The 22,511-nt window shown below is 42.7% G+C and overlaps 1 protein-coding gene across 1 annotated transcript in view; it reads right to left on the bottom strand.

The window, feature by feature from the left end:
• LOC311237586 (store-operated calcium entry-associated regulatory factor-like) overlaps nucleotides 1-22,511 on the bottom strand; it is a 59,226-nt gene that overhangs the window by 34,523 nt on the left and 2,192 nt on the right. The window contains exons 2-4 of the mRNA XM_084338425.1: nucleotides 14,745-14,929; nucleotides 10,755-10,941; nucleotides 5,132-5,389 (exon numbers count right to left, since the gene is read on the bottom strand). Of these exons, the coding sequence (XP_084194551.1) occupies nucleotides 5,132-5,389; nucleotides 10,755-10,941; nucleotides 14,745-14,929 (630 nt within the window). The remainder of the gene's footprint in view (nucleotides 1-5,131; nucleotides 5,390-10,754; nucleotides 10,942-14,744; nucleotides 14,930-22,511) is intronic.

The following is a 22,511-nucleotide window of genomic DNA, read 5'->3' as shown; positions in this document are numbered from 1 at the left end:
TAAAAAAATTATATTTAGTCAGTATGAAAATCGAATGTGATCTGAATAGTGAGATATTTTCTTTTCTTTTTTTTCTCTTTCTTTTATTCTTTATTATTATTATTATTTAATTTTTTTCTTGTTTAACTGTGGATTGTGAGTTTCTTGTATAATGGTATGAATTATTATTTGTGTAAATTAGGTTGTACGCCGACCATTAAGTAAATACTTCTTTAGTTTAGGAATAAGGGGCAGGTAAAAAAGAACACATACATGCACATACTCATATATAGGAAATAGACATACATACACCTACATATACACATAGTTGAGATATAGGCTTTCACTGACACATAGGGGGATACACAAGTATATAGGAGACACACACAGGCGTAGCTGAAACGTAAAAAAAAAAGAAAAAAAAAAAAAGAAAAGAAAAGATGCAGCACATACCTGCTCGCAGGTAGATCGGTCTACATGTAACGTATGACGTATATATATATATATATATATATATCAGGGATGTATATGCACAATGTATAGTATGTTTTTTTTGTGTAAGTGCTTCTTTAATTTCCATGTCAGTTATTAGTGTATTTGTATGAGTCTCTTGCATGTTTTGTATGTTGTCACAAAAAATGAAAAAGGCGAATCTTGGATGTTGCATATTATGCTGTGAAAAGGTACTCCGTAAATAATGTAAAGATTTGTGCAAAAATATCAAAAAAAAAAAAAAAAAGGAATAAGGGGCAGGTAACTATAAGATTTATTCTTCTTCCTGCTCCTTTTGTCCATGGAATGTTATTTATGATTGTGTAATGAAGAAACTCTGATTGTATGATTCCATGTGGCAAATAAAAACTCTGAACTGAACTGAATCTGAACTGATTGGTCTTCTGGTGGTCAGAACCGGGATGACACTCAGCGTGTTTCTTTGTAGGTAGGCTGCTTCTGTAGATAGTCTACAGAGCCAGATAGGCCTAGTTGTCAGGCCAGTGATGCTACACATTGTATGACGTTATGCTTTAGCACATTTACCCCCGATATGTTTGGATGGATGCCATCGGGTCTGTAATGGTCTTTCCTGGACCAGAGCAGATCAAAGTTATTTATATGGCAAAGTTCTGTAGCAGTACAATAGGTCTGTAGCCATTGGTGCAACCAGAACAAATGGCTAAATCGTTCAGATCCACGACCTATGGATGGAATGGGGCCGGACACAATGCATATTTTGCCCAGACTCTCAACAGTGAGAATGAGTGATTCAAAGTCAGATTGGAGTTTAGCGGATTGTCTAGCCATTACGTCATTTGTTCCGATATGAATGATAACGGTGTGGGCGGAGGGATATCTGTCGATGATTTCAGGAGTACACTCTAGTAAATCAGTAACCTTTAAACCGGAAAAACAATATGTAATGCCGTGTGGTAGCACCTTTCATACAAAAATTGCAGCTCAAAGTGCTTCACAACTGAAAAAAGACAGGCATAAAATGAGCACACGAGTGACCAAAACAATCCCTAACCCCTAACATAGTATTGTCCATAGATGGAGTTGATATGGAGAGTTACTGAATTTCGTTTTCTTGGTGTAATTATGGATGATAAACTAATATGGAAATCTCATATAGCACATGTTAAAAAAAAGATTCCCAAGAGTATTTTTGTTATGAATAAAGTAAAGGATGTGTTAGAGCAGGGGTCAGCAACCTTTACTATCAAAAGAGACACCCCCCCCCCCTCCCACAAAATAAAATGCTCAGGGAGCCGCACAACCTATTTACCCTTAAAATGAAGATAACAGTGTATAACGTTTTATATATCCCCAAGCAGACCCCACATTTAGCATAAAACGCCTGACAATTGCATACCCAAAGTAATTTGGGATTTATTATACTTTATACATATAGCACACAGTTTGTTGCATTAATGGAATTATAAAGCAACAAAAAGAAAAAAAATTACTTTTTATTGCTGTTTTTACCTGTTATAACAAAGGAAAACCTCAAACTCTTATGAAGAGGAGAAAAAAGACTGGCTGTGTAGACTTATTTTTAAATAAAACACAGAAGAGGAGACAAAACACTGGTGTCTGTAGACCGACTTTGAAATAAAACCCTGAACTATTTCAGGTATATTTGAGTCCTTCCCTTATTTGTGGAACAAAATAAAAAGTAGTCCACTTTGAAAAAAGACTACCATGTGTAGTGTAGACCTACTTTGAAATAAAACCCTGAACTATGCAGCTCTATTTGAGTCCTTTTGATTTGATTTGAAATCTTTATTTCGAACATATAAATGAATACAAACAAAATAAATAACTAAACAAAATCAAAACATAACTCAAACTAAATAAATAACTAAACAAAAGCAAAACATAACTCAATTTACATGTTCGAAAAGGAGTAGGAAGAAGTATACACTTATTTAATCCTACCCCTTTTCCACTACTCAAATGAGTGTACTAATTCGACCGAACTAGTCATGGGAACATTCACTCTGAAGCACTGGTTATTTACGAACTGTTCGTTCTAAATCTGTCACAGAGAAATGTCAAAGGTACTCACAGTTGCACGAGGGTTTCACACACAAAACCGGGGTGGTTTGAAAGCTCGGTGTTGCTAATAAACATTTTAAATATTTTTTATAAACTGGTCAACACTGCATTATTTCCGGCATTGGGTGCCGGTGGAAAATCTATAAAATAAAAAGTAAATGTTTCGTTCTTCGCAAATTTCGCACCACATATCAGGCATACAGGTAAGCCTGCATCGTTAGTCGTGAAAGCAAATTAATCTGTCCACGCTGAATTAAACCCTCTATTTTCCTCAGACTTTCCTTTTTTTGGATTTATCTATGGTTAGCTTACTGGGGGGTCGGAAACTCAAGATTAGCCACTTGCAGACGGCAGGGAGAGGCGCGGGGTGTGACGTACTGTATATTTTAGTTGATGAAATATTTTTGTTGACTAAATATTTTAGTTGATGAAATATTTTTTCATTTCAGTGTCACAGTATGACATCGATCTCCAAAATAAGAGACATTTTAATAAAAAAAAAAAAATTTGGGCCAGGGAGCCGCAGCTGATTGGCTAAATGCATGTGGCTCCGGAGCCGCAGGTTGCCGACCCCTGTGTTAGAGTATGAGGCAATGAGAACTACTCTTCTCTACTGTTCACTCATCTCACCTTATCTCAGTTAGTGTGTTGAAGTATGGGGGAATACTTATGGGACCAATATAAAACCATTATATATACTACAGAAGAGGGCTGTAAGAATCACACATAACATAAGACACAAACATATTATTTATTAAATCTAGAATAATTAAACTTGAAGACATGGTTAAGTCTCAAACAGTGTTAATTATGTTTAGGGCAAGAAATAAGATACTGCCAGAAAAGTTACAAAATCTTTTTCATTTAGAAAGTGAGTTTAGTAGGAGGAAATTAAATTTTAATCATCAGTTTGCACGCACCTTGTGTCCTTCAGTTATTGGTGTAAAGTTGTGGAATTTTCATTCAATCTTTATTTATACTCGATAATACACTGAGTAATTAAACTCATTTACAGTGACGTCGAGATGTTACATACACAAGTGTCACAGTGTGTTCATAAATATAAAGACATCAGACAATCAGAATAATTAAGAGCACATTTTAAAATACATAAAAAAAATTATAATAATAATAAAAAATCTTTTAAAAAGAATAAAATAGCTCAAAATTAAAACAGAGGTAATAATTTAAAAACAATTACATATTGTGGTGACCTGATTGGTCATTAAGGTTCTAAACCGACCCATAGACACTAGAGTGTCTAGTTTCAGTGTTTCCTGCAGGGTATTCCATGATGTAGGGGCAAAAAAGCCAAAAGCAGATCTACCAAGTTCAGTACAAACTCTAGGCACTCTAAGTGTAAGCCAAAAACTGGATTGTGTATGACAGGGTCAAGTGGTCCATTCCAATAAAGAACTCATATAATTTGGACAATCTCTAATTATGGCTTTATAGATAAAAAGATTGCAATGCAACTTACGTCTCTCTGCCAGAGAGGCCCACCCGACCTTATTATATAGGATACAATGGTGAGTACCATAACTAACCAAAGCCAACACCTCATGCTAAGGCTAAATTTGAAAGAACTTGACTTCAAACTTGCTTTACTAATCCTTTAACACGGGGTCATGCTAAAATAAAAGAACTTGACTTCTAACTTGCTTTACTAATCCTTTAACACGGGGTCATGCTAAAATAAAAGTACTTGACTTCTAACATGCTTTACTAATCCTTTAACACGGGGTCATGCTAAAATAAAAGTACTTGACTTCTAACATGCTTTACTAATCCTTTAACATGGGGTCATGCTAAAATAAAAGTACTTGACTTCTAACATGCTTTATTAATCCTTTAACACGGGGTCATGCTAAAATAAAAGTACTTGACTTCTAACATGCTTTATTAATCCTTTAACACGGGGTCATGCTAAAATAAAAGTACTTGACTTCTAACATGCTTTACTAATCCTTTAACACGGGGTCATGCTAAAATAAAAGTACTTGACTTCTAACATGCTTTACTAATCCTTTAACACGGGGTCATGCTAAAATAAAAGTACTTGACTTCTAACATGCTTTACTAATCCTTTAACATGGGGTCATGCTAAAATAAAAGTACTTGACTTCTAACATGCTTTACTAATCCTTTAACATGGGGTCATGCTAAAATAAAAGTACTTGACTTCTAACATGCTTTACTAATCCTTTAACACGGGGTCATGCTAAAATAAAAGTACTTGACTTCTAACATGCTTTACTAATCCTTTAACATGGGGTCATGCTAAAATAAAAGTACTTGACTTCTAACATGCTTTACTAATCCTTTAACATGGGGTCATGCTAAAATAAAAGTACTTGACTTCTAACATGCTTTACTAATCCTTTAACACGGGGTCATGCTAAAATAAAAGTACTTGACTTCTAACATGCTTTACTAATCCTTTAACACGGGGTCATGCTAAAATAAAAGTACTTGACTTCTAACATGCTTTACTAATCCTTTAACACGGGGTCATGCTAAAATAAAAGTACTTGACTTCTAACATGCTTTACTAATCCTTTAACACGGGGTCATGCTAACATTCTGTATCACCTACCAGTGAAGTCCGGTCTGAAGCCTGGGGGCGGGGGTCCTGCAGCGAATCCATGGCGATTATCTCCAGCGTCCCCCTCCTGCCCCCCCTGGGCCGTGTTCCCACTGAGGAAGAGCTTGTAGACGCCGTAGCCTAGCAACAGTAGCACGGCAACTCCCCAGAGGCTGCCGGAACCCTCGCTCGCCAATGGCTCCTGGTTGCCATGGTAATGCTTTTTACCGGAGGAACCACCGAAGAAACTTGAGGCATATTCTCCAAAAGCTGTGAGAGAGAGAGAGAGAGAGAGAGAGAGAGAGAGAGAGAGAGAGAGAGAGAGAGAGAGAGAGAGAGAGAGAGAGAGAGAGAGAGAGAGAGAGAGAGAGAAAGAGAGAGATAGAGAGAGAGAGAGAGAGAGAGAGAGAGAGAGAGAGAGAGAGAGAGGGGGAGAGAGAGAGAGAGAGAGAGAGAGATGGTATGACTACTGCTATTAGCATAATGTTTAACCACTTAAGGATCAGACCATCACGCACACGTCGCGGCACTTTGCCCTCGTCTGTCGGCTTTTATGACAGAGATGGAACTCCCTCTGGTGTTGTGATCGTGGTATTCACTGATCTTTGGGAAGTATTTCGATATGTACATGGGTACCTTAGTGGTGTAGTGCAGGGGTCGGCAATAGGCGGCCCGCGGGCCGAAATGGGCCCGCCAGCAATAATTTCTGGCCCGGCAGTTTATTTTGAGAATATGATGTTTATTTTACGCGCAGGAAATATTAACTTGTGACGCCAGAGTGTCTTTGTGAAGCTGTATCTATCTATTCATCATATCTATGTCTGTCACTATAGCCAATTGAAATGCTAGAAATGGTCACGTGGACTGGGAGAACCAATGGAATTTCACTTTCACTTCCGCGTTTGGGATGCGATCATGCGAGCGACTAACGTTTGCAAAAATGTGTTAAAAATAACAAAACAAACGTCTTTGGATAGCTTCTTTGCAACGGGGAAATACCAACGGAGGAGCCAGAAGAGGAGCCTACGACCTCCAAGACACATAAAGCTTCTTTTAATAAACAGGAGTCATACTTAAAATACGGGTTTATCGCAACAGGTGACTCTCGCGTGTTGACATGGCAACACGAGGCAATGAAGCAACTGTGTTCAAGTTGGCAGAAGATAAAGTAGTTGCATTCAACGCGAGTGGACATTTGACATGTTACAAACATTAGCAGGGATTTTGGAGGACCGAAACAGAAACAATAATAAGCCCAGGGCAGGGCTGCATTATGGTGAGTTGTGTTTTAATAATAATAATACATTCGATTTATAATACACCCGCCGCGGTGCTGCAAATCAAATGCCCACCCTACTGATCTGTTCATGCGTTATAATAATAATAATACATTTGATTTATAATACACCCGCCGTGGTGCTGCAAATCAAATGCCCACCCTACTGATCTGTTCATGTGTTGGTCTGTGCCGACCAACTGGCCCCAGTATTCACTGACATATTTAACCTGTCCTTAGAACAGGCTGTCATCCCCACCTGCCTGAAGAAGTCCACTATTATCCCTGTACCCAAAAAATCCAAGCCTGCTTGCCTCAACGACTACCGCCCTGTAGCTCTCACCTCCATAGCCATGAAGTGCTTCGAGAAGCTAGTAAAGGGCTACATCTGCTCCTCCCTCCCCATCAACATGGACCCCCTGCAATTTGCATACCGCCCCAACAGGTCCACGGAGGACGCCATATCCCATGTGCTGCACACAGCAGCATCACACCTGGACAAGAGGCAGGGGAACTATGTGAGAATGCTATTCATCGACTACAGCTCGGCATTCAATACCATAGTCCCCTCCATACTCATAGCCAAGCTCAGGGACCTGGGCTTGGGCTATGACCTCTGCCAGTGGGTCTTGGACTTCCTGACTGGCAGACCCCAGGTGGTGAGAGCAGGCAACTGCACCTCCTCATCCATCACCCTCAACATAGGGGCCCCCCAGGGCTGTGTTCTGAGTCCCCTCCTCTACTCCCTGTACACACACGACTGTGTGGCTCAGCGGAGTAGCAATACAATCGTCAAATTTGCTGACGACACAGTGGTGGTGGGCCTGATCTCTGCCAACGACGAGAGGGCCTACCTGGAAGAGGTCAAGGTCCTGGCGGGATGGTGCCAGGAAAACAGCCTCTCCCTGAACGTCAGCAAAACAAAGGAGATGATTGTGGACTTCAGGAGGTCGGGGGTCAAGGACTACAGCCCCCTCAGCATCGACGGGGCACCGGTTGAGAGAGTCAACAGCTTCAAGTACCTCGGAGCCTACATATCCGAGGACTTGACATGGACCACACACATTAACAGTGTGGTGAAGAAGGCACGACAACGCCTCTACTTCCTCAGGCGCCTAAGGAAGTTCCAAGTCAGCCAGAAGATCCTTAAGAACTTCTACTCATGTACAATAGAGAGCATCTTGACCGGCAACATCACCTCCTGGTTTGGGAATAGCACTGCAAAAGACCAAAGCAGACTACAAAGAGTGACACGTTCAGCCGAACGCACAATTGGAGGGGGGCTCCCCACCCTCCAGAACATTTACTACAAGCGTTGCAAGGGGAAGGCTAAGAGAATTATTAAGGACTCGAGCCACCCGAACAACTGCCTCTTTGAACTGCTGCCGTCAGGCAAGCGATACAGGAGTCTCAAGGCGAGCACAGAAAGACTCAGAAGTAGCTTCTATCCCCAGGCCATCAGGCTGCTAAACGAACAATGAATGAACACTACACAACAACAACCACCAAACACACATAGCACACACATCCACACGCACACACTCACTTTAAACAAACACACTGTAGCACCCACTCCACACACTTTATAGCACACACCCACTTTAAACAAACACACTGTAGCACCCACTCCCCACACTTTATATTTATGGATGAAGGATTGCACTACAACTCGTACACCTTACTGTAAATTGTACCTAAAATTGTACCTCATCCCATTTCTGCTTTGCACTAGATAGTACTGTACATTAGTACACTGCATAGTATTGTGTATTGTATATTATATGGTAACTCAGAACATTGTACATATGTCTATACCGAACACTGTGACCTCATTTTCTTCTTCTAAATTCATGCTATATTATGTTATTATGTTATTTGATACTATCTTGTCTAGCACAGTCTCTGGAGCGTAACAGTAAGAAGCATTTTGTATGAAAGTATTCTGTACTTCTGTATGACAACTATTAAAGAACTTGAACTAATGCGAGCACCTGCATTAAAATCAAATGACTGATCTGTTCATGTGTTATGCACCCGAGAGGCACTTTATAATAGAAAAAAGACAGTGCAAACATGTATATGTCGCTTACAGTTTATTATGCCTATGCAGCTCATTTATTTTGACAGAGTTAAAAAAAATGCACTATCATTATATTAAATTAGCCATTGTTTTTGATACTGGCCCGCCATTCAATGGTTTGGGGAACATTTGGCCCGTGAGCAAACCTAATTGCCGACCCCTGGTGTAGTGTATCTTGTAAACCAGGCCCATTGCAAGTTGCTGTACTCTGTCGTCTACTCTAAGCCATCCTAGGTTGTCAAAGTGGGCAGGGGTGAAGTGGGTTTTAGGAGTAAGGTCAAACAGTAGTCTGACCAGTTTGTTTTGTGATGTTTGTAATCTTGTTTTTAGCGCCTTAGAGGTGCTTTGGTACCATGAGGTGCAAGCATAGTCGTAGTACCCTTGAATGAGTGCTCCTGCCAGAGTCTTCAGGGTATTCTTGTTTACCAGAGAGGAGATCCGGTACAAGAATCGAGTTTGTTGGTTGACTTTTTTTTACATTGGATGCCATTTTGTCACAGGAAACATTAGCCTCTAGGATGGAACCCAGGTAGGTAATATCTTCTTTCCTTGTGACAATATTGTCACCCACTGTAACTGAGAAGCCGTCGGTCTTGCTGAGTTTGTTATTTGATCCAAAGAGAATGGACCAGGTGTAATGATAGTTTGTTATCAGCGAGCCATATGCAGATTCTGCCGAGTTCAGAGCTGAGGGCTTTTTCAACCTGTAACTTGTCCCTGTCAGAGACCAGCAGGGCTGAGTCGTCCGTGAACAGGAACAAGTTGCATAAATTAGGAACAGTAGCTATCCTAGTATGCCTCCTTGTGGAACACCACAGCTCACTGGGAGGGGAGGGGGGATTGTGTACCGTTAACCTCCACCACCTGTTCTCTCCCCTCCAGGTAGGATTGCATCCAGCTCACTGATGAACTATCAAAACCAATTGCTTTTAGCTTGTCAATCAGAATAGAGTGATTGACAGTGTCGAGATGGAGGTAAGAATAGAAACAGGGCGGTCGTTGCCTGGGTCTAATTTGCTGCCTTTTTGTGCAGGGGGGTCACTCTCGCAATTTTGAAGTCCTTGGGGACGTGTCCCTGTTTTATGGAGAGGTTTATTATGTGTGTGATGACTGGGGTGATGGCGGCTGCTGAGTCTCTGAGGAATTTGGAGGGGATGTTGTCATGGCCAGTGGCCTTGTTAGGTTGGAGGGCGCTCAGTTTTTTGAGCACCTCATCTGTTGTTACCATTTCGAGTTTGAAATCATCTTTGCAGAAGGCTAGGCTGTGTTCTACCCCAAAATGCCCTGAGTGGGAGGGTAGTTTAATAACCAGTGTTGTGGCTATGTTTGTAAAGAAAATGTTTAAGTAATTGGCTACATCCAGCTTGTCTGTGATGAGTGTTTTCTGTCTTTATGTTGATGTTTGTAAATCTGGTTTTTAGTTTTTTACTGCAGCCTAGTTGGTTGTTGAGTAATTTCCAAAGTTCACAGGGTTTGTTTTTGTTTTCCTCAGTTTTGTCATTGATGACATTTATTTTTGCAGATTTGATCATGGTGTTTACATCGTTTATTAGTCTGTTTCTTTGTTGTTTGAGTTCAACCACGTGGGCTTGGAGTTCACTGTTTGAGCTTTTGGTAAGCTTTGACTGACTTTTATGAAGTTCAGAGCATTTTTTGTCTCTGGTTTTCATAGCTGTCAGTATTTCGGAGTGCATCCATGGCTCAGCGCGATTTTTAACCCTGGTGGTTCTTAGGGGGGCCATGTTGTTTAGTATTGATGAGAATTTGGTTTTGAAACCAAGCCATGTTTTTTGAACTAGTGTACCACTGAGCTCATCTGACCAGTCCAGACTCTCCAGTTCTTGGTTAAAGGCCTCGCTAGAGTAGGTTTTGAGGTCCCTAGATGTGACTGTTTTGTGACAGCCGGCCTTTTGTTTTAGCTTTTTGTGGGTACAGAATATCATATAATGATCGCATAACCTGCATGCTATAAGGGTTATGGGGCTAGGGTCTTTACTCTTGGCTACATTTAAAAAAAATAAAAAAATAAAAACGCAACTTTAATTCATACAGTCTGTAGAGATGGATTGATGGCGACGGCGTGATGTCATTTGCGGTCCGCCAACGGACCACTCGGGCTAAAGAGGTTAAGGTTAATTTTTATTGTTTACAACTTTGAAATAAACAGTATTTTTCTGACCAAACCAAGCTGTGTAAAGAATCGATAATCAAAGAATCAAACTGAAACCGTAAGCATCAAAATTCTGAAAACATGTGTTCCCTCCATCCCACCATCCCACCTCCGAAGCCCTTGGAGCCGTGGGAGCCGCCCGGCCTGTGCTTCCCCTCCTGGGTGAGTTCCAGGGTGAACTCCAGCCCACAGGAGCCCTTCAGGATGTAGGGGTCGTCTGGATGATTGTACCCCTCACAGCTGACCTCCACCTGGCCCAAGCGTAACGCCTTGTCCATGTCGGTCTTACATTCCCACTGGAGAGAGGGAGACATTGTCCAGGTCAGTCTTACATTTAGTCATTTAGCTGAAACGCTTTTATCCAAAGCGACTTACAAGTTCTGTACAACAAGACAGCAGGAAGGGCACAACTCTATCAGCTGAGTAACAATGTTCATCAAAGTGTTGAGTGCTACAGTGTAGGTTAGTTTATTAGGACAAGTGCATGACAGTAAGGTTAGTTAAGGTTAGAGTTTTTTTTTAGTTTTTTTATTTCAGATAATGATTGAAGAAGTGCGTCTTTAGTCGACGGCAAAAGATTGGACGGGTTTCGGCTGTCCTAACTGGGGTGGGTAGTTTGTTCCACCATTGTTCCACCCATTGGATCAAATCTGAGGTCACTAGTCTCGGGGTTATCATAGATTCAGAACTGAACTTCAATTCTCATATTAACAAAGTGACGAAAACATCGTTCTTCCATCTCAGAAATATAGCAAAAGTATGACCATTTATTAATCAAAACGATGCTGAGAAGCTCATTCATGCATTCATATCTAGCCGGTTAGACTACTGTAATGCACTTTTCACAGGTCTCCCTAAGAAAACCACAGAGAGGCTTCAGCTAATCCAAAACTCTGCAGCCCGACTGCTAACCAGAACCAAAAGGAGAGAGCACAGTAGTCCAGTCTTAGCTGCTCTACACTGGCTTCCTGTAACATTTAGAATTGACTTTAAGGTCCTTCTCCTTACATACAAAGCTCTAAATGGACAGGGACCTAACTACCCCAAAACATCAGGGAAGCCAACTCACTAGATATCTTCAAAAGACAGCTTAAAACCTATCTCTTTGCTCAGGCATTTCAATGAAACATCAGGGATATCCTGACAAATTGTGCCTTACCTGCACTATTCTTACCCTACCTACTTTCAAGTTTCAAGTTTCAAGTTTCTTTAATAGTTGTCATACAGAAGTACAGAATACTTTTATACAAAATGCTTCTTACTGTTGCGCTCCAGAGACTGTGCAAGACAAGATAAGTATGAAATAAAATAACATAGTAAAATTAGAAGTAAAAAAAATGAGGTCACAGTGTTCAGTTTAGACATATGTACAATGTTCGATGCAGAATAGACGTAGTTACCATACAATATACAATACTGTGCAGTGTACTAATATACAATACTATATAGTGCAAGGCAGAAATGGAGAAATGGGACGAGGACACGAGGTGCAATTTAGGTACAATTCACAGTAGGTGTACGAGTTGTAGTGCAAATCCTTTATCAATAAATATAAAGTGTAAGTGTGTTTGTGTGATCTAAAGTGTGGAGTGGGTGCTGCAGTGTGTTGTTTGTTTGAGTGAGTGTGTGCGTGTGGGTGTGTGTGCTGTGTGCATTTGATGGTTGTTGCATAGTGATTATTGTTCGTTTAGCAGCCTGATGGCCTGGGGATAGAAGCTTCTTCTGAGTCTTTCTGTGCTCGCCTTAAGACTCCGGTATCGCTTGCCTGACCGCAGCAGTTCAAAGAGGCAGTTGTTCGGGTGGCTCGAGTCCTTAATAATTCTCTTAGCCTTCCCCTTGCACCGCTTGTTGTAAATGTTCTGGAGGGTGGGAAGCCCCCCTCCAATTGTGCGTTCGGCTGAACGTGTCACTCTTTGTAGTCTGCTACGGTCTTGTGCAGTGCTATTCCCAAACCAGGAGGTGATGTTGCCGGTCAGGATGCTCTCTATTGTACATGAGTAGAAGTTCCTAAGGATCTTCTGACTGACTTGGAACTTCCTTAGGCGCCTGAGGAAGTAGAGGCGTTGTCGTGCCTTCTTCACAACACTGTCAATGTGTGTGGTCCATGTCAAGTCCTCGGATATGTGGGCTCCGAGGTACTTGAAACTGTTCACTCTCTCAACCGGTGCCCCGTCGATGCTGAGGGGGCTGTAGTCCTTGACCCCCGACCTCCTGAAGTCCACAATCATCTCTTTTGTTTTGCTGACGTTCAGGGAGAGGCAGTTCTCCTGACACCACTGTGACAGGTTCTCTACCTCTTCCAGGTAGGCCCTTTCGTCGTTGGCAGAGATCAGGCCCACCACTACTGTGTCATCAGCAAATTTGATGATGGTGTTGTTGTTCCGCTGTGCTACGCAGTCATGTGTGTACAGGGAGTAGAGGAGGGGGCTCAGAATACAGCCCTGGGGGGCCCCTATGTTGAGCGTGATGGATGAGGATGTGCAGTTGCCGGCTCTTCCAATCAAATTCATATGTCGGTTCTATGCAAATTATATCTCACTACCTCCTATGCACTATAATTTAAGAGCACTGCTCTGTTGTAATTCAAAACTGTACTTTGTAAAGAAACTCAGTGTTAAGAGCGATGCTCTGTTGTTGTGAGCGACGCACTGCTCTGTTGTATGTTAGAGCGACGCACTGCTCTGTTGTATGTTAGAGCGACGGACTGCTCTGTTGTATGTTAGAGCGATGGACTGCTCTGTTGTATGTTAGTGCGACGCACTGCTCTGTTGTATGTTAGAGCGACGCACTGCTCTGTTGTATGTTAGAGCGACGGACTGCTCTGTTGTATGTTAGAGCGATGGACTGCTCTGTTGTATGTTAGAGCGATGGACTGCTCTGTTGTATGTTAGAGCGACGGACTGCTCTGTTGTATGTTAGAGCGACGGACTGCTCTGTTGTATGTTAGAGCGATGGACTGCTCTGTTGTATGTTAGAGCGACGCACTGCTCTGTTGTATGTTAGAGCGACGCACTGCTCTGTTGTATGTTAGAGCGACGGACTGCTCTGTTGTATGTTAGAGCGATGGACTGCTCTGTTGTATGTTAGAGCGACGGACTGCTCTGTTGTATGTTAGAGCGATGGACTGCTCTGTTGTATGTTAGAGTGACGAACTGCTCTGTTGTATGTTAGAGCGACGGACTGCTCTGTTGTATGAAACCCTTGCGAGCACAGAGGGGGAGAACATGCAAACTCCACACAGAAAGGCCCAGGAGATACCCCACCTGGGTAACTGAGACCCTAACTCTGTACCCGAGATGAGAGCCTAACTCTGTACCTGAGACCCTAACTCTGTACCTGAGACCCTAACTCTGTACCTGAGAGCCTAACTCTGTACCTGAGACCCTAACTCTGTACCTGATACTCTGTACCCGAGACCCTAACTCTGTACCTGAGACCCTAACTCTGTACCTGAGATGAGAGCCTAACTCTGTACCTGAGACCCTAACTCTGTACCTGAGACCCTAACTCTGTACCTGAGAGCCTAACTCTGTACCTGAGACCCTAACTCTGTACCTGAGACCCTAACTCTGTACCCGAGACCCTAACTCTGTACCCGAGACCCTAACTCTGTACCTGAGACTCTGTACCCGAGACCCTAACTCTGTACCTGAGACCCTAACTCTGTACCTGAGACCCTAACTCTGTACCTGAGACCCTAACTCTGTACCTGAGACTCTGTACCTGAGACCCTAACTCTGTACCTGAGACTCTGTACCCGAGACCCTAACTCTGTACCTGAGACCCTAACTCTGTACCTGAGACCCTAACTCTGTACCTGATACTCTGTACCCGAGACCCTAACTCTGTACCTGAGACCCTAACTCTGTACCTGAGACCCTAACTCTGTACCCGAGACCCTAACTCTGTACCCGAGACCCTAACTCTGTACCCGAGACCCTAACTCTGTACCTGAGACCCTAACTCTGTACCTGAGACCCTAACTCTGTACCTGAGACTCTGTACCTGAGACCCTAACTCTGTACCTGAGACCCTAACTCTGTACCTGAGACTCTGTACCCGAGACCCTAACTCTGTACCCGAGACCCTAACTCTGTACCTGAGCATCCACGCCATCCGACCCCTTGTTGTGACACTGCACGACCTCGGGAGCGAACGCCCCACAGCCTGCAGATCCGCCGACACACTGCAGCTGAGGGATGGGGCTGGAGCGCCGGGCCGTGGTGTAACGACCGTGGTACAACGTCAACACCTGCACGTCACGCAGCAGCACACTGCCAGGACCTAGGAGACAGGGTTAGGGTTAGAGAGAGATACTTATAACCAGGACCTAGGAGACGGGGTTAGAGAGAGATACTTATAACCAGGACCTAGGAGACAGGGTTAGAGAGAGATACTTATAACCAGGAACTAGGAGACAGGGTTAGAGAGAGATACTTATAACCAGGACCTAGGAGACGGGGTTAGAGAGAGATACTTATAACCAGGACCTAGGAGACAGGGTTAGAGAGAGATACTTATAACCAGGACCTAGGAGACAGGGTTAGAGAGAGATACTTATAACCAGGAACTAGGAGACAGGGTTAGGGTTAGAGAGAGATACTTATAACCAGGACCTAGGAGACAGGGTTAGGGTTAGAGAGAGATGCTTATAACCAGGACCTAGGAGACAGGGTTAGAGAGAGATACTTATAACCAGGAACTAGGAGACAGGGTTAGGGTTAGAGAGAGATGCTTATAACCAGGACCTAGGAGACAGGGTTAGAGAGAGATACTTATAACCAGGACCTAGGAGACAGGGTTAGAGAGAGATGCTTATAACCAGGACCTAGGAGACAGGGTTAGAGAGAGATGCTTATAACCAGGACCTAGGAGACAGGGTTAGAGAGAGATACTTATAACCAGGAACTAGGAGACAGGGTTAGGGTTAGAGAGAGACACTTATAACCAGGACCTAGGAGACAGGGTTAGAGAGAGATACTTATAACCAGGAACTAGGAGACAGGGTTAGAGAGAGATACTTATAACCAGGACCTAGGAGACAGGGTTAGGGTTAGAGAGAGATACTTATAACCAGGAACTAGGAGACAGGGTTAGGGTTAGAGAGAGATACTTATAACCAGGAACTAGGAGACAGGGTTAGAGAGAGATACTTATAACCAGGACCTAGGAGACAGGGTTAGGGTTAGAGAGAGATACTTATAACCAGGACCTAGGAGACAGGGTTAGAGAGAGATACTTATAACCAGGAACTAGGAGACAGGGTTAGAGAGAGATACTTATAACCAGGAACTAGGAGACAGGGTTAGAGAGAGATACTTATAACCAGGACCTAGGAGACAGGGTTAGAGAGAGATACTTATAACCAGGAACTAGGAGACAGGGTTAGAGAGAGATACTTATAACCAGGACCTAGGAGACAGGGTTAGAGAGAGATACTTATAACCAGGACCTAGGAGACAGGGTTAGGGTTAGAGAGAGATACTTATAACCAGGAACTAGGAGACAGGGTTAGAGAGAGATACTTATAACCAGGAACTAGGAGACAGGGTTAGAGAGAGATACTTATAACCAGGACCTAGGAGACAGGGTTAGAGAGAGATACTTATAACCAGGACCTAGGAGACAGGGTTAGGGTTAGAGAGAGATACTTATAACCAGGACCTAGGAGACAGGGTTAGAGAGAGATACTTATAACCAGGACCTAGGAGACAGGGTTAGAGAGAGATACTTATAACCAGGAACTAGGAGACAGGGTTAGGGTTAGAGAGAGATACTTATAACCAGGACCTAGGAGACAGGGTTAGAGAGAGATACTTATAACCAGGAACTAGGAGACAGGGTTAGAGAGAGATACTTATAACCAGGACCTAGGAGTCAGGGTTAGAGAGAGATACTTATAACCAGGACCTAGGAGACAGGGTTAGAGAGAGATACTTATAACCAGGACCTAGGAGACAGGGTTAGAGAGAGATACTTATAACCAGGAACTAGGAGACAGGGTTAGAGAGAGATACTTATAACCAGGACCTAGGAGTCAGGGTTAGAGAGAGATACTTATAACCAGGAACTAGGAGACAGGGTTAGGGTTAGAGAGAGATACTTATAACCAGGAACTAGGAGACAGGGTTAGAGAGAGATACTTATAACCAGGAACTAGGAGACAGGGTTAGGGTTAGAGAGAGATACTTATAACCAGGACCTAGGAGACAGGGTTAGAGAGAGATACTTATAACCAGGAACTAGGAGACAGGGTTAGAGAGAGATACTTATAACCAGGAACTAGGAGACAGGGTTAGAGAGAGATACTTATAACCAGGAACTAGGAGACAGGGTTAGAGAGAGATACTTATAACCAGGAACTAGGAGACAGGGTTAGAGAGAGATACTTATAACCAGGAACTAGGAGACAGGGTTAGAGAGAGATACTTATAACCAGGAACTAGGAGACAGGGTTAGGGTTAGAGAGAGATACTTATAACCAGGAACTAGGAGACAGGGTTAGGGTTAGAGAGAGATACTTATAACCAGGAACTAGGAGACAGGGTTAGAGAGAGATACTTATAACCAGGAACTAGGAGACAGGGTTAGAGAGAGATGCTTATAACCAGGAACTAGGAGACAGGGTTAGGGTTAGAGAGAGATACTTATAACCAGGACCTAGGAGACAGGGTTAGAGAGAGATACTTATAACCAGGAACTAGGAGACAGGGTTAGAGAGAGATGCTTATAACCAGGAACTAGGAGACAGGGTTAGGGTTAGAGAGAGATACTTATAACCAGGACCTAGGAGACAGGGTTAGAGAGAGATACTTATAACCAGGAACTAGGAGACAGGGTTAGAGAGAGATACTTATAACCAGGAACTAGGAGACAGGGTTAGAGAGAGATACTTATAACCAGGACCTAGGAGACAGGGTTAGAGAGAGATACTTATAACCAGGAACTAGGAGACAGGGTTAGAGAGAGATACTTATAACCAGGAACTAGGAGACAGGGTTAGGGAGAGATGCTTATAACCAGGACCTAGGAGACAGGGTTAGAGAGAGATACTTATAACCAGGACCTAGGAGACAGGGTTAGGGTTAGAGAGAGATACTTATAACCAGGACCTAGGAGACAGGGTTAGAGAGAGATACTTATAACCAGGAACTAGGAGACAGGGTTAGAGAGAGATACTTATAACCAGGAACTAGGAGACAGGGTTAGGGTTAGAGAGAGATACTTATAACCAGGAACTAGGAGACAGGGTTAGAGAGAGATACTTATAACCAGGACCTAGGAGACAGGGTTAGAGAGAGATACTTATAACCAGGAACTAGGAGACAGGGTTAGAGAGAGATACTTATAACCAGGAACTAGGAGACAGGGTTAGGGTTAGAGAGAGATACTTATAACCAGGAACTAGGAGACAGGGTTAGAGAGAGATACTTATAACCAGGAACTAGCAGACAGGGTTAGAGAGAGATACTTATAACCAGGAACTAGGAGACAGGGTTAGAGAGAGATACTTATAACCAGGAACTAGGAGACAGGGTTAGAGAGAGATACTTATAACCAGGAACTAGGAGACAGGGTTAGAGAGAGATACTTATAACCAGGAACTAGGAGACAGAGATACTTATAACCAGGAACTAGGAGACAGGGTTAGAGAGAGATACTTATAACCAGGAACTAGGAGACAGGGTTAGAGAGAGATACTTATAACCAGGACCTAGGAGACAGGGTTAGGGTTAGAGAGAGATACTTATAACCAGGAACTAGGAGACAGGGTTAGAGAGAGATACTTATAACCAGGAACTAGGAGACAGGGTTAGAGAGAGATACTTATAACCAGGAACTAGGAGACAGGGTTAGAGAGAGATACTTATAACCAGGAACTAGCAGACAGGGTTAGAGAGAGATACTTATAACCAGGAACTAGGAGACAGGGTTAGAGAGAGATACTTATAACCAGGAACTAGGAGACAGAGAGATATACTTATAACCAGGAACTAGGAGACAGCGATACTTATAACCAGGAACTAGGAGACAGAGATACTTATAACCAGGAACTAGGAGACAGATATATACTTATAACCAGGAACTAGGAGACAGGGATACTTATAACCAGGAACTAGGAGACAGAGATACTTATAACCAGGAACTAGGAGACAGAGATACTTATAACCAGGAACTAGGAGACAGGGTTAGGGTTAGAGAGAGATACTTATAACCAGGAACTAGGAGACAGGGTTAGGGTTAGAGAGAGATACTTATAACCAGGAACTAGGAGACAGGGTTAGGGTTAGAGAGAGATACTTATAACCAGGAACTAGGAGACAGGGTTAGAGAGAGATACTTATAACCAGGAACTAGGAGACAGGGTTAGAGAGAGATACTTATAACCAGGACCTAGGAGACAGGGTTAGAGAGAGATACTTATAACCAGGAACTAGGAGACAGGGTTAGGGAGAGATACTTATAACCAGGACCTAGGAGACAGGGTTAGAGAGAGATACTTATAACCAGGAACTAGCAGACAGGGTTAGAGAGAGATACTTATAACCAGGAACTAGGAGACAGGGTTAGAGAGAGATACTTATAACCAGGAACTAGGAGACAGGGTTAGAGAGAGATACTTATAACCAGGACCTAGGAGACAGGGTTAGGGTTAGAGAGAGATACTTATAACCAGGACCTAGGAGACAGGGTTAGGGTTAGAGAGAGATACTTATAACCAGGACCTAGGAGACAGGGTTAGGGTTAGAGAGAGATACTTATAACCAGGAACTAGGAGACAGGGTTAGAGAGAGATGCTTATAACCAGGACCTAGGAGACAGGGTTAGAGAGAGATACTTATAACCAGGACCTAGGAGACAGGGTTAGAGAGAGATACTTATAACCAGGAACTAGGAGACAGGGTTAGAGAGAGATACTTATAACCAGGACCTAGGAGACAGGGTTAGAGAGAGATACTTATAACCAGGAACTAGGAGACAGGGTTAGAGAGAGATACTTATAACCAGGAACTAGGAGACAGGGTTAGGGTTAGAGAGAGATACTTATAACCAGGAACTAGGATACAGGGTTAGAGAGAGATACTTATAACCAGGACCTAGGAGACAGGGTTAGAGAGAGATACTTATAACCAGGAACTAGGAGACAGGGTTAGGGTTAGAGAGAGATACTTATAACCAGGAACTAGGAGACAGGGTTAGAGAGAGATACTTATAACCAGGACCTAGGAGACCGGGTTAGGGTTAGAGAGAGATACTTATAACCAGGAACTAGGAGACAGGGTTAGAGAGAGATACTTATAACCAGGACCTAGGAGACAGGGTTAGAGAGAGATACTTATAACCAGGAACTAGGAGACAGGGTTAGGGTTAGAGAGAGATACTTATAACCAGGAACTAGGATACAGGGTTAGAGATACTTATAACCAGGAACTAGGAGACAGGGTTAGAGAGAGATACTTATAACCAGGAACTAGGAGACAGGGTTAGAGAGAGATACTTATAACCAGGAACTAGGAGACAGGGTTAGAGAGAGATACTTATAACCAGGAACTAGGAGACAGGGTTAGAGAGAGATACTTATAACCAGGAACTAGGAGACAGGGTTAGAGAGAGATACTTATAACCAGGAACTAGGAGACAGGGTTAGAGAGAGATACTTATAACCAGGAACTAGGAGACAGGGTTAGAGATGTAGTAGTGTGTTCAGGTAAGGTTTAGTGGTTAGTGGTTTTCTAGCAGCATGTAGTAGTGTGTTCAGGTAAGGTTTAGTGGTTAGTGGTTTTCTAGCAGCATGTAGTAGTGTGTTCAGGTAAGGTTTAGGGTTAGTGGTTTTCTAGCAGCATGTAGTAGTGTGTTCAGGTAAGGTTTAGTAGTTAGTGGTTTTCTAGCAGCATGTAGTAGTAGTGTGTTCAGGTAAGGTTTAGTGGTTAGTGGTTTTCTAGCAGCATGTAGTAGTGTGTTCAGGTAAGGTTTAGGGTTAGTGGTTTTCTAGCAGCATGTAGTAGTGTGTTCAGGTAAGGTTTAGGGTTAGTGGTTAGTGGTTTTCTAGCAGCATGTAGTAGTGTGTTCAGGTAAGGTTTAGTGGTTAGTGGTTTTCTAGCAGCATGTAGTAGTGTGTTCAGGTAAGGTTTAGTGGTTAGTGGTTTTCTAGCAGCATGTAGTAGTGTGTTCAGGTAAGGTTTAGTGGTTAGTGGTTTTCTAGCAGCATGTAGTATTGTGTTCAGGTAAGGTTTAGGTTTAGTGGTTTTCTAGCAGCATGTAGTATTGTGTTCAGGTAAGGTTTAGGTTTAGTGGTTTTCTAGCAGCATGTAGTAGTGTGTTCAGGTAAGGTTTAGTGTTAGTGGTTTTCTAGCAGCATGTAGTAGTGTGTTCAGGTAAGGTTTAGTGTTAGTGGTTTTCTAGCAGCATGTAGTAGTGTGTTCAGGTAAGGTTTAGTGGTTTTCTAGCAGCATGTGAATGAATAAACACTTTATTTAACAGATTGCAGAATGGGTACCGTACAATACACTATACAGTACAGCTCAATACATTACAAACAATTGTTAAAGGGGCCAGAGAAAGACTTTCATCTTGTTCACATCAGGGTCCCCCATTTTCAATTCATCGTGACCACTCAAACCACTCTACGATAGGGTTGGGCATCGTTTGGATTTGAACGATTCCGGTTCCGATTCCGATTCTCCATATCGATTCCTGTTCTAAACGATTCTCGATTCCGATTCTTTGAGGTGCAGGTCAAAACAGGTCACAGCTTATTTCGAAGGAGATTTTTTTTTTTTTGAAAATTTTAAAAAGAAAATCATACTATTCACATTTTCAGTTGACTTGATACAGTTTAATTTGGTTGCTGTACTGTAACTAGGGTATTAATTAACAAAGTAAAAAAAAAAAAAAAAAAAATATCGAAATTCCAGAACCGGAAGTTAGGAACCGGTTCCTATTAGAACCGGTTTTCGGTGCCCAACCCTACTCTACGAGAGACTGCAATTCGAAACTGGCCCCTGTAAATGTCCTAATCCAATAATACACGAGACGAGACCCTCTTCTTGGGACAAAATGGCATCCAATGTAATAAAAAAAAGTCAACCAACGAACTCGATTCTTGTACCGGATCTCCTCTCTGGTAAACAAGAATACCCTGAAGACTCTGGCAGGAGCACTCATTCAAGGGTACTACGACTATGCTTGCACCTCATGGTACCAAAGCACCTCAAAGGTGCTAAAAACAAGATTACAAACATCACAAAACAAACTGGTCAGACTACTGCTTGACCTTACTCCTAGAACCCACCTCACCCCTGCCCACTTTAACAACCTAGGATGGCTTAGAGTAGACAACAGAGTACAGCAACTTGCAGTGGGCCTGGTCTACAAGATAAACTACACCACTTAGGTACCCATGTACATGTCAAAATACTTCCCAAAGGTCAGTGAATACCACGATCACAACACCAGAGGGAGCTCCACAAATCATGTTAAACCCAGATTCGGCTCAAACAAGGGACTAAACACGTTTCGCAATGATGCCATCAATGTGGAACGCCCTACCCAAAGCTGTAAAGGAATGTGAATCACTACCCACTTTCAAAACCACTGTCAAAGAACACCTACGGGAGACTGCAATTCGAAACTGGTCCCTGTAAATGTCCTAACCCAACCCCCTCCAATGTACAATAAATGACCAAGTATGGTTGTCAATATTTCAATGTACAGTTTTGCTTGTACAGTTGTACAGTGTACCCCCCCCCCCCCCCCAACCTCCTCCAATGTACAGTTTCTACGTCAAATATACTCTCTTTTCTGGACTCTTTTTGTATCACAAACAGTACTGTATTTGCAAATCTGGTATGTCATAAATGTAGCA

Source organism: Notolepis coatsorum (genome assembly GCF_963971535.1).
Source record: "Notolepis coatsorum genome assembly, contig: SUPER_11_unloc_1, whole genome shotgun sequence".
Classification (NCBI taxonomy): domain Eukaryota; kingdom Metazoa; phylum Chordata; class Actinopteri; order Aulopiformes; family Paralepididae; genus Notolepis; species Notolepis coatsorum.
This window is presented reverse-complemented; position numbering and strand designations above follow the sequence as displayed.